The sequence below is a fragment of the Montipora foliosa genome, chromosome 5 (genome assembly GCF_036669935.1).
Source record: "Montipora foliosa isolate CH-2021 chromosome 5, ASM3666993v2, whole genome shotgun sequence".
Lineage (NCBI taxonomy): Eukaryota > Metazoa > Cnidaria > Anthozoa > Scleractinia > Acroporidae > Montipora > Montipora foliosa.
Genome location: NC_090873.1, coordinates 28614419 through 28631918, shown reverse-complemented (window position 1 = coordinate 28631918; position 17500 = coordinate 28614419). Strand labels below are relative to the sequence as shown.

Below are 17500 nucleotides of genomic sequence, written 5' to 3'. Positions count from 1 at the left end.
CCCTCTAACAACGTTCATTGTTATGTTTTGTGTAACTTAGAAAAATAAAATATGTCAACTGCCACAACTGACTGCTGGGGGATTGTGTGCTTTTTCAAGTTTATGCGACTCTTTGCAAAGGGCGAGTTAAGTTAATTCAACCAAAGTAAGCTGTATTTTTTCCGTTTAGAGAGTGAAAATGTCAGCAAAGGTGCTCTAGTTCAATGTGCAAAGCACTTTTTTTGGCTTTCGACACCAGCAAAACAGTTCACCACACTAGAAAATTATATGCGAGGGCCACCTGCTACATGGATGAATACATTTCAATGTACTTTGCAATAACAGTCTGCACTGAATGAAATTTCCCCTACCCCTCAATATAGATTCTACACCTCCTTCTTTGTAAGTGCCAAATATCTGCCAAGAGAACTGAAGCACTAAGTTACACAGAATTAGTCAGACAGGTAGAAAACCCTCAAGGATCAAAAGCAGGAGCTGAAAAGACACACACACACACACACCGCTGAAAGCAATACACTGCTTAGCATTATATTGAGCACCACAGCCTCTGGTGGGTTGGCTGTAATCAGTAACACACTAAACATGTTTCATTTCATAATATTATCTACATGCACAGAACAAACTGCATTGAACATGAATGAAGGGGTAGTTTCTAAAGAAACTATGGTGCTGCGTTGGTGGGGAAGTAGTATACAAAAATTTGGTTTTATTTCATGTTCAATGCAAAAATTTGGTTTTATCAACGGAGTTGATAATGTAAATTGGCCACCGTACAGAGATTCTAAAAGCTAAAAGCTGTTCTTTTAGAATCTCTGTACGGTGGCCAATTTACATTATCAACTCCGTTGATAAAACCAAATTTTTGCATTGAACATGATGCACAACTCCATGAATTTCTCATTGCCTAAAATACCAGGTAACAAATTGCATTTGGCCTATTACAGGACCTGTGAGTAAAACCACACCAAAAAGTTAGCTGACTGTAATAAGGTAAAACAGATATCATTTTCATAATGGTTATGCTTTACAATGTAGCTGTGTCACCGAACACCCAAGGTCAATAATTTTGCCATTATCCCAACAGTAAACACTTAATGACTGGTCCCGAGGGAAACAGTTCATTTTGTTTCCCTAAAGATGTCAATGTTCCCCTGAGGTGCAGACGAGGGAAACAAAATGCACTGTTTCCTGAGAGACCAGTAATTAAGTGATTTGTTATGTAGCACAAACAGAAAAACGTGCAACGGGAACAGCAATGGCGGTCGTCGGTCAACATATGCGGGCAACAGTGCACTGTTACCCTCTGGCGTCATAGATTTTGCACTGTTGCCCGCTCAGAGACTTTTGACCGGAAACAGTTTTATTGTTACATGCCATTTGACCTTGAAATAACCAATGAGAGCATGCGCTGCTGGGGGAGAAAACAGGTATATAACAAAAATAATTATTACTCAACATAACACACGTCATGCTTCACAAACAAGGACAAAGTTATAGAGACAACACAGTTTTCAAGAAACATATTGGACTGACATAAAAATTGATACCATGCACATGTAACTCTGTGAAAAAGTACCCCAAATGCCTAAATTTCCAATGTAGGTTTTAGTCAGAGCAAACTTTTCCTTATCACAGACTAAACTCTTATGGGAGTTAATTTTCTTTCTAGTGTAAATAATGAACAAAACAAATAGTGTATTGTAATAATCAACTGATGAATGTTTAGTATTTTTTCCTTTCATTTTCCCAAATTTGTTCTCCACATGTATATATATATATCTGTTTGGGACTAGTTAGCAGAAAATTGGGGAATCCACTCAAAAGAGACACTTGTAATACCACTGGCAGTACTAAATCCTAACATTACTCAACAACAATGACAATACTATTTGTGTTTCTTTAATATATGTTTTACAACTAAAGGAGACACTGCATTTAGCTCTCTTTGTGCACCATACAATTTCACAAGTCACTAGTCTACTCAACCACTAAACAAAAGGAGGAAAGAACTTATATGATCCAGACAAAATGGGAAATTTTGGCGGTGAACATTCTCCAGGCCTGTTTGAAAATATCTTCCATGATTCTACAATGTATTTACAATAATGAAAAGGGTTTTTTTCCGTGAACCAAGAAAGCTAATCTGCAGAGACTAAAAGTAGTTGCTGTACTACTGCACAACTTCAGTTTCTTTATAAATCAGGTATGGCTACCATTTCCTACAAACAAAATCAATGATAAAACCATTACACAGAAAGTAAATAATGACAGTGTAAGCACAAGGGGAAAGATAATACCTTACATGTACATTATTAAATTTTGAACCACTGATACTGTGTTTTTAGCTTTCTGATTGGTTCACTCACTCTCAGTTAACAGCTCTTATACAGTATGACATAATGTGGAAACTGATTGCGTCAAGTGTTACCACACTGGAAACTGATTGGCTTTAAATTCGTCCAAGTGTTAAGAATCAAATGAAAATTTAATAAAACAATAATCCTTGGATATGATTGATTGGTTGATCTCATATCAACATGCACTCATGGAATTATAATACTATCATTGTTCATTATTGTCTTGTGCTACAGGAATTATATGCTTATTAGTATAATTACTGAAAGTTCTCTGCACTGATTGGTTGTCATTGAGATGATTATTATTACATGATAATCACCTAAGCGGTTTTTCAAAATGTCCACAAGCTGTTTTGTTGAGGTGACAGACGAATAAATTAATTGTTTTAAAGAAAATGTGTATTATTCAAATAATCAACTATGTAATAGGCAATTTGCATGATGTCATCATTTACTAAGAAATTGAGTTGCTTCTATTGTCAGGCAAATTTAAATTATTGTTTCCGATATTCCTTTAGACTCTATGAATATTAGTGAATAAAAACCTCAACTTCATCTCGGTTTTCATTAACCGATATTCACCTTGCCTTCGGCGAATAATAATTGTTAATAATTATTATTTGGTGTTCATACTAATTTTTAGTGTTAAAGAATTTTCAGTCAGGGGTACACATCAAACTAAAGCTGAAAGGCTTTATTATTATTATTATTATTATTATTATTATTATTATTATTATTATTATTAGTAGTAGTAGTAGTAGTAGTAGTAGTAGTAGTAGTAGTATTAGTATTATTATTATTATTATATAATGTACCTGAAGTGTTTGCATGCTTCCAAAGTTTTGCTGCACATGTGTTTTTGTAGCCGTTTTGCAAACTTACATTTATGTGAAAAACTTGACCAATATGGTTACTCTGTTACAGTAATGTACTTTTCTGGGCTGTTCCACAACTGATCAGGACAATGTTGCACACACACTGAGTGGAAGACGCTTTGATGCAGGTTTCCTGGAATGGTTTCTGCAAAAATATTTGCGAGGAACAGCAGCAAAAACCTCGCACAGATCGATGACAGTCAACAGTCAAGGTTATGTGACGTGGAAATTGTAAATCCCAGGTGTTAAGAAAATTCAACTTTGTGGCTGAAGTTCACTCACAGTTCATCAGCAGCAAGAAACCCAGTGGACGATTTTATACGATCAAAGTTGTATGACCGCGTTAGAGTCCTCAATAACAACGGCCGGACAAACTTATTTTCAAAATATGGAAGCTCGAACCAAAAACCTTTCGTCCATCAAAAACAAGTTGCTCCTGTAGTTCCAGAGAACAAAGAAGAATTTCGTTGCCAGTTCGCTGGTTTCTGTAAGATTTTTAAATAATCTGGGGGCAGACCAACACTCCATGTCAAGAAAATTCAGAGTAGCCAAAACCAACAAACTGATACAAGAGGACGCATTGCTACTTGACATGCAGACTTGCAAAGTAAATTATATACGAAGCCTTACAAACAGCTTGTTTCAATCGTGTGTCCTCGACCGTTGATTTGGAAGCGCTGAGTGTTCTCTCCGACCTTGAAAAAAAAATTCCTCTGGCACCCAGGGTATGAGTCATCAAACTTTTCACAAAATTTGACAAATGCTAGAGTGTTATTCTTCACTTCGACTTTTCATTCGATCACTTCGAATCTCTAGAGTTTGCGCAGGCGCAGTTACGCGAGCAAAGCCATTTTACGTCATTATCCGTCATTATTCTCTAGCCAATCAGCGGTTTTTGCGCTCTGTCTGCAAAATCTGATTTACACGGTACGATTTTTGTCGCATGCGACAACGGCTTACGACAGGCCCACGACATGATTTACGATTGTTGTGTAAGTCAGAAAAAATATCGTAGCATTTTAAAACATGTTTTAAAACGCTGCGACAATCGTAAGTCATGTCGTAGGCCTGTCGTGAGCTTGTTGCATGCGACAAAAATCGTACCGTGTAAATCGGCCCTAAGAGCTGGACTGGTTACTGCTGACTGCTGACCAAAACGAAAAGGACTCACTAGTTCCCAGTCCGGTCTCTCACGTGTTATCCAAGATGGCGGAGGATGACAATCTTTCTACGGAGCAAGATTCGAAAGATACTGGAGTTTATTGAAAGGATTAAGTGCTGACTTGGAGTGTGTAATTTTCGAGAGTAATGCATCATGTTCCTTTTGGAATAAGGCCGATTATGAGACTCAGAGAGCATCAAACAAGGTAAATCTGTTGATTGATCGGAATAAAAGCTTTCTTTTTCATTTCTCCGTGTACAGAGTGCTTTTATGTTCAAAGTTTGGAGCCTTTAAAGGACATTGCGTAAGCTAAGTAAATGTATTAACTCGAAAGAAACATTCATAAGCTATTTCAGAGAGCTATGTGACCTTTAAATAGTATTGCAGTAGTAATGGCATATGCTTTACACAGACTGAACTATGTAATGTAGCAAGTTACATGGTTATTACATAGCAGGTAAGGAGCAGTAAATAGCCTTTATATAGCTCAACATAGTTATGATAAACTTTACATAGCGTTTACATATATCTGGTTCTACAAGGGAATTTTCTTACTTCTTAAATTTTATACATAATAAGAAACTGCATGCTAAACATGTCTTTAAGTTTTTATCTGAAAAGAAATGAATTTATAGAATAGACACTGTAATAAACTAAACGTTTGTTTCATTTGAGAAATGTTAAAATTGTTAACAAGCTGTAGACTATTGCTAGTTTATTTCCAGTTTCCTGCAAGAAATGAAGACTCCAAAAAACTGTCATTTTCTGGCAGCACCTGATAGATGTATGAAATTCAAGCTAATTCCAGCTTTTGAAAGAACCCAAAACTTGCAAAAACTGGAAAACAATTTCTGGAATAAAAGCTGGAATTTGACTCGAATAAAGCTGTCACATTCTAGAAATTTCCAGAAATTTCCAGAACTTAGCAGAAAGCTTGAAATTCATTTTGCAAGGAGAGTGGCAAATTTGTGCAAAATTCGACCGTCGAAAAGCGTTTTGGTACATGGCTTTCTCAAACGAGACTATATTCACCGGAATAAGCAATGTTTCCGCTGCAATTAAATTCGATAAACTTTTTGGGTAAATGAAACAGAGGAATTTTGAGGCCCAATTTCAACATGGTGTTTGTCAACAAAAGTCGACCTTTTACCACCAAAGCGGAGGTGAGGTATATTGAAATCACACACGCTAATCTAGATTTATTCACTAAACAATTCGAGACTCTAGGTTTACTGACACAATACAACGTGAATTGACTGGAAGTACTGTAGGTCAAGGGGAAGGTGTCATTGAAATTTAATTGTCTTGGTTTAAGAGTGACATATCCGGTAACTAAAATAACTGACCTAAAAATTTGCATACTAGCAAGATTCATTCCATTCCATATTTTACGCAAACAAGTTTCCTTAATTCACTTTGCGAACATACCTGCAAAACAAACAAAGAAAGGTATCCCCCTTTATATAAGCATACGCTGCTTGGATTTTCCTCGAAGCCCTCAAACAACCATCGAACCAGTCGAACGCTTCGTGACTTTCGTGAGTTGTGCCGTGATTGTGTCGTCAGAGCTGTCACGCAAGAGATAAGGACAAAGCACACAGACCATTATGACTGCGTGCGGTTCTATTCTGAGTTTGTTGGGGGAATTTGTGGCCCAAGTTCTGACAATCCAGCAAACGTTCAATGCGTAATAATAGCAAAATGTGATAAGGACATCAAGGCACACTTGAGAAGTTATAAAGTGTTGGATTCTTCTCTGGATACAGAGGCTAGGCTTTTGCTCGAACGTGTGGATAAGCTTTAAATGAAATCACTAGAATTAAGATGTTGAGCAGAAAATCACTTTGCGAAATCCGCAGATACTACCTATTACAGACTTATATGTCAAAAGCAGAATACCCAGCTACAATAAATGGACCCTAAAAACACTGCAGAGAAGCATGCACCCATGACAAACTCCCAAAGGAATGAGACTCCCAACAGTGTTGTAGGATCCAAAAATCCAAAAATAAGATTCTATGGTGGCAGCGATAGTAACGATTTCCGTATCGGTCAGCAACCTAAAGCCACAGGCATAGCTCGATACGTTCACAACAGCTTCAGTCAGTTCCAGGTCATTATTTGTTGAAAAGGAAACGTAAAGTTGTGTATTGTCGTCAGCATAGAGGTGAAATTGCAAGTTATGGTGTCGAAATAAGTCAGCTTATGGTGCAGTATACAATAAATAGAGGATAGGTCCAAGCGTAATCACGTCACTCATCATCATCATCATTTCTCTTTGCGCCAGTAGGCGCATAAGGCCGTCACGCTCTTTGCCCAATACTCTCTGTTTTGCGCCGCTGCCTTGGCCACATTCCAACTCTTCCACCCTGCTTTGTCTCTCTCCTTCTTGAACGTCCTTCTCCAAGTGGTCCTTGGTCTCCCTCTCTCCCTTCGACCCTCCGGCATCCATCCCAAAGCTGTGAAACAATCATTCTTATCTTCTCTCCTAAGTACGAGCCTCAGCCAATTCCACCTTCTCCGTCTTATCTCGCAGCTTATGTTGTTGATTACTGCCATTTCCACTACTCTGTTGTTTGATATTCTTTGCTGCCATCTGATTCTCAGTATCCGTCTCAGGCATTGGTACTGGAAACTGTTCAGTCTTCATTCATCAGCCTTTGCGATCTTCCAATTTTCGCAACCATATAACAGGACTGGTCAAACTAAGGTCTGGAATAGGCATATCTTGGTTCCTCTTCCTACTCCTCTGGCTGCCCATACCTTCCCTAGCCTCTGAAACACACCACGGGCCTTCTGAAGCCTGTTCCTAATGTCTCTACTGCCCCCACCCTCTTTGCCCACGGTAGCTCCCAGGTATGGGAACTCCCCAACATCCTCCACTTCCTCGCCATTCACCGCAATCTTCTCCCTGTTGCTGGCATACTCCGTCCTTAGTGTTTTACACTTTCTCGCATTTAGTTTAAGGCCCACTCTGGCTGCTTCCTCTGTCAGTCTCCCAGTCTTCTCATGCAAGTCATTTAACTTGGATGACAGCAAGGCGATGTCGTCTGCAAATTCTAAATCCTCCAGAACTGCTGTGAAATTCCATCGTACCCCTCTTCTCTTATCTGCTGTTGCCCTTTTCATGATCCAATCCAGGGCCAGTAAGAACAAGAATCCTGACATCACACATCCCTGTTTAACACCGGACTTGATCTTGAACCAGTCTGATGTTTCACTTCCATCAATGACTGCGCACTCGAAGCCCTCATAAACGCCTGCAATCACTCTCACCATCTTGCTTGGTATGCCATAACTCCCCAAGATATTCCATAAGGTTTCTCTGTGTATCGAATCAAAGGCTTTCTCAAAGTCCACAAAGTGTATGTATAGGCGTACCCTCCACTCATTTGCCTGCTCTAAGATGTTTCTCAATACAAAGATCTGTTCAGTTGTGCTTCTCTTTACTCTGAACCCAGCCTGTTCCTTACGAAGCTTCTTGTCTATACCTATCCTAATCCTCTCTAGCATCATCCTACAGAATACCTTACTAATGATGGGTAGTAAAGTCACCGCTCTCCAGTTGTTACAATCGCGGAAGTCACCTTTCTTGAATATCTTAACAGTAAGTCCCTTCTTCCATACCTTCGGCCACCTCTCAACCTCCCAAAGCCTATTATAACATTTAGCCAGTCTACTTGCCATGCCTTCCATGTCAGCTCTTAGTAGGTCCGGACCCACTTCATCTACCCCTGCTGCTTTTCCTGCCTTTGTATTCTTTAATGCGTTCTTAACCTCTTGTACCCTCCATCTTCCTAGGTCAATTTCCTCGATCTCGCCTGTTTCTTCTCTACTATATTCTTCAACTGGATTGGTTGGGTCATCTCTGTTTAATATTTCATTAAAGTGCTCTACTCATCTCTGCAGTTTTTCTCGCGCTTCTGTCTTAAGCTCTCCTTGCTTGTTTCTCACGCCTACTTCCTGTCTCTTATGTTCCCCTACTATTGCCTTGGTCATATTGTACAGCTCCCTATTTCTACCATTCTCAGCAGCCTTTTCCGCTGCTGCAGCTTTCTCCTCCAACCAATTCCTTTTATCCTCTCTCGCACTCTGTTTCACTTCCTTGTCTTTCACCTTATACTCCTCCCTCCATCTCTGCTTTAATCGCTCTGATCTAGCACCTTCCATTTTAAGTTTTACGTCTTTCCTCTCCTTGACTTTTTTCCATGTCTTGTCTCCTATCCATGACTTGCTCTGCTTTTTTGACCTCCCGATAACTTTCTCTGCGGCACCTCTGTACGCCTCTAAAAGGTTATCGTGCTCTTCCTCCGGATCTTCTATATCTCCTAGCACGTCAAACCTGTTATTCACCTCAGTGTTGTATCTCTTCCTGATCTCTTCACTTTGCAGCTTGCGTATATCAAACCTTACCATTGCCATCTTCCCCCTCTCCACCCGAGCCAACTTCAACCTTATTCACGTCACTAAGATAAGATAACACTTATCCATGAATTTATCTAAATCTTTAACCTGATTCGATAGGCAATGGGAAGCCAATGAAGGTCGTAGAGAGCTAGTATAGTGAATGGTTAGAACCCAAATGAAAATGAACAGCATACTTAAGACTCCATTGGTAGTACAGTGTCTAAGTGGCTACCCACATGTACGTATTGCGTACCTACTTTTTTAAACAATGCCGAGAAATACGAAAACACAATAGGTTCAATGCCCTGACTACAGGATGCTAAACTGGCACAGCAAGATTAATTGAGCAATGAAGGAATAACTATCTTAAGCCAAAATTTCGAAACAAAATGCCTTTCTTCATCGGGGTTTCCCAAGGAATGATTTTGGCTTATGGAGAAAAAGAGGGAAAGGCATCATTTGAATGGCCGGATTATGCATCTCTAGTATAAAAACGGCCAATTCTGTCCTGACGAGCAGCCTTTCTCAATGGAAACGTGTGAGCCGTTCAATTAGCTCATTCAAAGTTCATGGATCAAAATACATGGAGTAATCAGGTATCCAGACAAAAAAAATTGTGACACAAAACAAGCAATTCTGACATTGAATAGATTTAGACCTGAAATAAAAATATACAAAAATTTGGTTTTATCAACGGAGTTGATAATGTAAATTGGCCACCGTACAGAGATTCTAAAAGCTGACGTTTCGAGCGTTAGCCCTTCGTCAGAGCGAATCAAGGGATTATGGGTTACGTGTAGTTTTTATAGTAGAGTAGGAGCTGCGCTATTGGTGGTAACATGGCAACGTGAAAAATAGGAATATATTAGTTAAATGAAAAGCGTTCGTTAATACCGTGAGGATTAAGGGTGCCGATTTGAAAGATGAATTTTTGTTCCAGATTCTTGCGGCTTTCCGTCGTACCTAGATGTAGGGAAAGGCCGCAGATAGCCGTGTGTTTTTTGGAATGGTTAGGCAGATTAAAATGGCGAGCGACTGGCTTGGATGCATCCTCGCCATTTTAATCTGCCTAACCACTCCAAAAAACACATGGCTATCTGCGGCCTTTCCCTACATCTAGGTACGACGGAAAGCCGCAAGAATCTGGAACAAAAATTCATCTTTCAAATCGGCACCCTTAATCCTCACGGTATTAACGAACGCTTTTCATTTAACTAATATATTCCTATTTTTCACGTTGCCATGTTACCACCAATAGCGTAGCTCCTACTCTACTATAAAAACTACACGTAACCCATAATCCCTTGATTCGCTCTGACGAAGGGCTAACGCTCGAAACGTCAGCTTTTAGAATCTCTGTACGGTGGCCAATTTACATTATCAACTCCGTTGATAAAACCAAATTTTTGTATACTACTTCCCCACCGACGCAGCACCACAGTTTCTTTAGAAACTACCCCTTCATTCATTTGAAATAAAAATATATGAGTTTGACGTCAATTGCAGAAAATTGAATATTACACTCTTAATGGCACCCCCTCCTGTCTTTTTGGTGTCAGCTACATACCGGCAGCAAATTTCCTGCCAGCGAAGCATATCTTAAGAGCTTTTAATTAGCTTTCGACAAGAAAGATGAAATGGGATGCCATCGCTTTTCTATAGGCTGTTTTTCCCTCATTTACATAATAGAATTTCTGTTTTTAATGTTCTGTGATTATTATTGTATAAAACGCTCTTAGTCTGTTAAATGCCCAAGTATTTATTCTGTAACAACTGTCTCCATTAGCCGAAATCATTCCTTGGGAAACCCTTATGAAGAAAGGCATTTTTCTTTCGAAATACTGGCTTAAGATAGTTATTCCTTCACTTTTCAATTAATCATGCCAGTTTAGCATCCTGTACTCAGAGAATTGAACCTATTGTGTTTTCGTTTATTTATCTTCTAGGTACACCCCAGATTTCTAAGAAAAACTTCCTGCTTTTTATTATCAACAATGGTGGATAGAAAGTTGGACGTTTTGGAGCGGCATATGCAAGAGCTTAGCGTTGCAAGAAAGGAGGGAGACAGACAAGGCGAGGGTTTGGCTTATTTCAATCTTGGTAGATACTATCAGGGCACAGCTGACTTTAATCAGGCCATAAAAAATTACACAGAAGCATTAGCCATTTTTAAGGAAGTGGATTTCAGGGCTGGAGAAGGAAAAGCCTATAGCAATCTCGGCAATGCTTATAAAAGTCTTGGTAATTTCAAGCAAGCCATAGAGTACCACCATCAAGATCTTAGTATTGCGAAAGAGGTAGGGGACAGGGCTGCAGAAGGAGGAGCCTATGGCAATCTCGGCAACGCTTATCGAAGTCTTGGTAATTTCAAGCAAGCCATAGAGTACCACCATCAACATCTTAGTATTGCGAAAGAGGTAGGGCACAGGACCGGAGAAGGAGGAGCCTATGGCAATCTCGGCAATGCTTGTCAAAGTCTTGGTAATTTCAAGCAAGCCATAGAGTACCACCATCAACGTCTTAGTATTGCAAAAGAGGTAGGAGACAGGGCTGGTGAAGGCAGAGCTTATTGCAATCTCGGCAACTCTTATCGAAGTCTTGGTAATTTCCAGCAAGCCATAGAGTACCACCATCAACATCTTAGTATTGCAAAAGAGGAAGGGGACAGGGTCGGAGAAGGAAGAGCTTATTGCAATCTCGGCAACGCTTATCGAAGTCTTGGTAATTTCAAGCAAGCTATAGAGTACCACCATCAACATCTTAGTATTGCGAAAGAGGTAGGGGACAGGGCCGGACAAGGAAGAGCCTATGGCAATCTCGGCAACGCTTATCAAAGTCTTGGTAATTTCAAGCAAGCCATAGAGTACCACCATCAACGTCTTAGTATTGCGAAAGAGGTAGGAGACAGGGCTGGTAAAGGCAGAGCTTATTGCAATCTCGGCAACGCTTATCGAAGTCTTGGTAATTTCAAGCAAGCCATAGAATACCACCATCAACATCTTGGTATTGCAAAAGAGGTAGGGGACAGGGACGGAGAAGGAAGAGCTTATTGCAATCTCGGCAACACTTATGATAGTCTTGGTAATTTCAAGCAAGCCATAGAGTACCACCATAAACATCTTAGTATTGCGAAAGAGGTAGGGGACAGGGCCGGAGAAGGAGGAGCCTATGGCAATCTGGGCAACGCTTATCAAAGTCTTGGTAATTTCAAGCAAGCCATAGAGTACCACTATCAACATCTAAGTATTGCGAAAGAGGTAGGGGACAGGGCTGGTGAAGGAAGAGCTTATTGCAATCTCGGCAACGCTTATGACAATCTTGGTAATTTAAAGGAAGCAATAGGGTACCACCATCAACATCTTAGTATTGCGAAAGAGGTAGAGGACAGGGCCGGAGAAGGAAAAGCCTATGGCAATCTAGGCATCGCTTATCAAAGTCTTGGTAATTTCAAGCAAGCCATAGAGTACCACCATCAACATCTAAGTATTGCGAAAGAGGTAGGGGACAGGGCCAGTGAAGGAAGAGCTTATTGCAATCTAGGCAACGCTTATGACAGTCTTGGTAATTTCAAGCAAGCCATAGAGTACCACCATCAACATCTAAGTATTGCGAAAGGGGTAGGGGACAGGGCCGGTGAAGGAAGAGCTTATTGCAATCTAGGCAACGCTTATGACAGTCTTGGTAATTTCAAGCAAGCCATAGAGTACCACCATCAAGATCTTAGCATTGCGAAAGAGGTAGGGGACAGGGCCGGAGAAGGAAAAGCCCATGGCAATCTCGGCAATGCTTATAAAAGTCTTGGTAATTTCAAGCAAGCCATAGAGTACCACCATCAAGATCTTAGTATTGCAAAAGAGGTAGGAGACAGCGTTGGAAAAGGAAGAGCCTATAGCAATCTGGGCAACGCTTATCAAAGTCTTGGTAATTTCAAGCAAGCCATAGAGTACCACCATCAACATCTAAGTATTGCGGAAGAGGTAGGGGACAGGGCCGGAGAAGGAACAGCCTATTGCAATCTCGGCAACGCTTATCAAAGTCTTGGTAATTTCAAGCAAGCCATAGAGTACCACCATCAACATCTTAGTATTGCGAAAGAGGTAGGGAACAGGGCCGGAGAAGGAGGAGCCTATGGCAATCTCGGCAACGCTTATCAAAGTCTTGGTAATTTCAAGCAAGCCATAGAGTACCACCATCAACATCTTAGTATTGCGAAAGAGGTAGGGGACAGGGCCGGAGAAGGAGGAGCCTATGGCAATCTCGGCAACGCTTATCAAATTCTTGGTAATTTCAAGCAAGCCATAGAGTACCACCATCAACATCTTAGTATTTGCAAGGAAACAGAGGACCCAATAGGGCTGGGAATGGCATGTTATTATATTGGTCTTGTTCATGAATGTTTTCGCTCTTTGAACAAAGCTCTTAATTACTATCGCCTAAGCATTTATTATTTCGATGAAGTTAGGCGTCTTCTTTGGTCAGAGGATGCATTAAAAATAAGCTTTCGTGACACAAAGGGGTATGCGTACACCGCTCTGTGGACAGCACTCTTGAAGAATGGAGAGGTTGATGAAGCTTTGTATGCTGCTGAGCAAGGACGAGCACAGGCTTTGGCAGACATTTTAAAGATGCAATACAGCGTTGATGAGAAACCTATGACAAAGATAACTATCTCTTTGGTTATGACAGATCTACCTTCACAAACTGTTTTCACAGCACTTGAAGGGAACACGATCAGCTTCTGGTTGCTAACACATGATATCGGGATAAATTTTAGACAAAAGAAAATCGAAAATGGAAGTGCTAAGTCTCTGATAGAAAGTACTTTTAAACAGATCAATGCCGGGACCATTGTACGATGTGAGAATCGTTCGCTCGACAGACAATGCAGTGACTTCTTGAGCATTAGGGAAGTTGTTGAAGAAACTGTTCAGTCCTTGAGCTTCTCTGTGCACTCTTTGCAGCCTTTGTATGATGTCTTAGTCAGTCCTATAGCAGACTTGATCCAGGGTGATGACTTAGTGTTTGTTCCTGATGGACACTTTTGCCTGGCTCCTTTTTCTGCACTGAGTGACTCTGTCAGGATCCGTGCAATTCCCTCGCTGACTGCTTTAAAATTGATCACTATGGCACCTGTCGACTTCCAAAGTAAGAATGAAGCGCTGCTTGTAGGCGATCCGTGCTTGAGCGAAGTCACTTACGGCACTGGCGAACCCATGTATGGACAGCTGCCGTGTGCGAAAAAAGAGGTGGATATAATTGGAGAACTTCTGCAGACCGTGCCTCTTACAGGAAAAAATGCCACCAAAGCTGAGGTGCTGAAAAGAATGAAGTCAGTTGCCTTAATCCACATTGCTGCACATGGGGATGACGGATCTGGAGAAATTGCTTTGGCCCCAAATCCCGAACGCACATCCCAGATCCCTGAAGAAGAAGATTACATGTTATCGTTGAGCGATGTTCAAGCAGTTCGCCTTCAGGCAAGACTGGTTGTGCTTAGTTGCTGTCATAGTGGCCAGGGAGAGGTAAAATCTGAGGGTATTGTGGGAATAGCCAGGGCTTTCCTGTGTGCTGGTGCCCGGTCTGTTCTGGTGTCACTCTGGGCAATCGACGATGAGGCAACCTTCATGTTCATGAAGAGTTTCTACCAACACTTGGCAGATAGAAAAAGTGCAAGTACAGCTCTTCACCATGCTATGAAATCTCTTCAGGAGACAAAGAATTATTCGGCCATAAAATACTGGGCGCCATTTGTGCTCATTGGTGATGATGCCACCTTTGAATTTGGGGAGCTCGAACACAAAAACAATGGTAAGTGCTATTTAAATATAACTTTAATGACTGAATCGCTGTACTTTGTACATGTTTTTAATCAGGAAGTTGTCGAAAGGAGCAGGTATGTTCTTCACAGAGAAATGGCTTAAAAACTATTGCCAGAGTGGTTATTTTTACTCGAACTGCTTTGGCTAATACCTGAATTAAATAATGTCTGCATTCACCAAGTCAGCTACTTCAGCTTCCTGCAGATAGGTAGCTGTTTGAGCCCGTGTTATGATGGACTGACTGTGAAACTGATCGGTAATTGTCGATTGCTTATGTCAAGTGAAGTGAGTTATTGAGGTCTTCAAGTCTACATGCTAAAGTAACAGTGAATACGAATTGTTGCTATTAACTCTAGCACAAACAGTTAAATGAATGAATTAAGATAATTGTTATATTATTTACTTGTCAATCAGGACGAAATTCGTTATTGCCATTTAACCCACTACTTGTTTCTTTCTTCCTTGTTTTGTTTTTTCAGAAACGATGTCCAAAACGTGAAAAACTTACTTGGACTGTGACACGTCGATATGTTATTCTCCTTTCTTCGATTATATGAGTTATTGAAAACAATTCAATCATTGATACCTCAGTAGCAGTCAGACACAAGATATCATGGTAATTATAGTTAAAGTACCATGAGATTTCAGTAGTATGAAGATACTTTCCAAGTCCCTACATTTGTGCCTTGTTTTGTAAGCATCTGTTCCAGGATTAGTTAATCACTTGATAGAAATCAGGGACTTGGCAAAACGGTTTGTTTCCATAACTGAGGATCTAGCCGTCGTGTTATTTTGGTCCTTGAAAATAACTCCAAGCTTTTGCGGTATGTTTCTCAGGTGACAATGTATACTCTTTAGCTTGCTATACCAACTTTCCATTTACAATATCATTAAGTGACAGTCTCGGGGGATGTGTATTTTCTGTGTTTCTGTAAGGTTGGCCAAAGCTAAATAAGCAAATTAATTGTTTCGGGAGGCAAATGTCTATAACCTAAAAAAAAACCTAGGAAGTAGAAATGTTTGGAAATTACAAAAATTTTAATGTAGCACTCACATTTAAATGATATGGAAATTCCTGGAACAAAACGCTTTATTCCCAAAGGGTTTGAATCAGGCACAACATTGAGTTAGTCGATTTGTTTATTCTTTATGTTCCCGCAAAAATTCGTTCAAAAACAGACACTTTTCTGACGCTGATGAGGACTAGGACAATTTGGGTAAATCTAACTCTTGGGTGAAGGACTCTTGCTAGGGCCTAGTACGAAATAAATGGAAAGTTCTTTACTTTAATTATGTACATGTTGATTTTGTGATATTTTGTCACAGAGGGACTGGACCAATGCAAAATAATTCAATGAAATGGGCGATTTCTTAAAACTTCTAGAAGGTAAAAAGGTGTGGTGCAAACGTTGCCTGATCTCTTAATTAATTGTGTGCATTTTAAACCCCTGGGGAGGTGGGACTTTGCCTATGCATATACTTGTGGAAATGCTTTGAATTTTAAAAATGGTATGACTACCCGAGTCATGTCATTTCATACCATTTCGCACCATTGCAAACGTTGGTCAGTAACTCTCGAGTTGACAAAGGTATTAAAAGGGAAGCATTCCATCCTTTCTCCATGTTAAAACTGACAGCAGGATGGGCACCCACCTCCTAAACCGAGCACCCCAAATCGAGAGTAAGGTCTGTGTGAAGCCTATCAGTACTGGTCTACTTCTCCACTATCATAGTCACGTCGACCACGGCTGAACGTGCAAACAGATTCAATCCGAGCTAAAGTCTTTGTTTAGCTCTCCTCCACTTATGCAAATTGGGAGTATTTTGTACCTGTTATGAACGGTCATCACTTCTTTCCATCCCTCAAACTGACATTTTCCTTTTTATTCAACTTATACGACATACAGTCTACTTTAGACTTCAAATCTACTTCAACGAAACAAAGATTTTAAACAAGCTGAGAAGATTCAAAATAGGCGAGGCAAAGAGTTGAACCCGGATCGATGGCTTCACCTTGCAGTTTCCGATATCCACTAGACCAACGAGACAAGTTTTCTGAAAGTCGAATTTTTTAGAGTATTGACATAATAGTACCTAGCAAAACAATTGAAAGTTAACCGTCTTCAACGGCGTTTTTAGACCTAAATACTGTAGATCAGTGCGGCATAGCTTAGAAACGCTATTTCTTGTTGAACTAAAGCTGTCATTCTGCTTGTTTTCATTCTTTTTAGAGCGGTAAGCCTGTCAATATTAACATGGCAATATTAACATGGCATAATGCGTTACGAAATGTCCAATGTCAGTTTGAGGGATGGAAATAGGCCACTTCGGAAAATACCATAATACTATTTGTTTGTCCCCCCCAAATTTTGCATAAGAATTGTTTTTGTTTTCTCTTGGGACCACTGTAAGTCCCAAGGGAAACTGGAAACAATGCTTATGCAAAATTTGGAGGACAAACAAAGAGTATTATGGTATTTTCCGAAGTGGCCTATTAGTGTTGACGGTTATGAACTCGCATGTTCATTTCCAACTCCTTGATAATGGCGTCATGAGAGCGCCTAAACGTCGGCAGTTTAGCTTTTTATCGCTAGTTTTTACATAGAGGATATTACACGGTGGCGAGAAGATATGAATTTTATGTTCGAGTGGCAAGAACAATATCTCACGAGTGAGCGAAGCGAACTGGTGAGATATTGTTCTTGCCACGAGAACATAAAATTCGTATCTTCTCGCCAATGTGTAATTTTCAACACTTTTGGAAAAATCGTTATTTCTCTTCAAATAGGTCTTACTTAAAGTGGTTTTTTTATAGCACAAATCTATGATAGTTAAGCTTTCCATCCATAAAAATTAGGCTGTAAGGTGACTTGTATTTCC

General features: G+C 40.1%; 1 protein-coding gene across 5 annotated transcripts in view; it reads left to right on the top strand.

Annotated features, from left to right (window-relative positions):
- The window catches only part of LOC138003881 (tetratricopeptide repeat protein 28-like), a 250699-nt gene extending 233830 nt beyond the window's left edge, over positions 1–16869 (top strand). For 4 of the 5 annotated variants that reach the window (XM_068850165.1, XM_068850164.1, XM_068850162.1 and 1 more), the window contains 2 exons: positions 10748–14609; positions 15100–16869. In XM_068850165.1, the coding sequence (XP_068706266.1) occupies positions 10796–14609; positions 15100–15119 (3834 nt within the window). In that variant the 5' untranslated portion in view covers positions 10748–10795 and the 3' untranslated portion in view covers positions 15120–16869. The remainder of the gene's footprint in view (positions 1–10747; positions 14610–15099) is intronic. The other variant, XR_011123685.1, reaches the window with a different exon arrangement.
- The last annotated feature ends 631 nt before the right edge of the window (positions 16870–17500 follow it).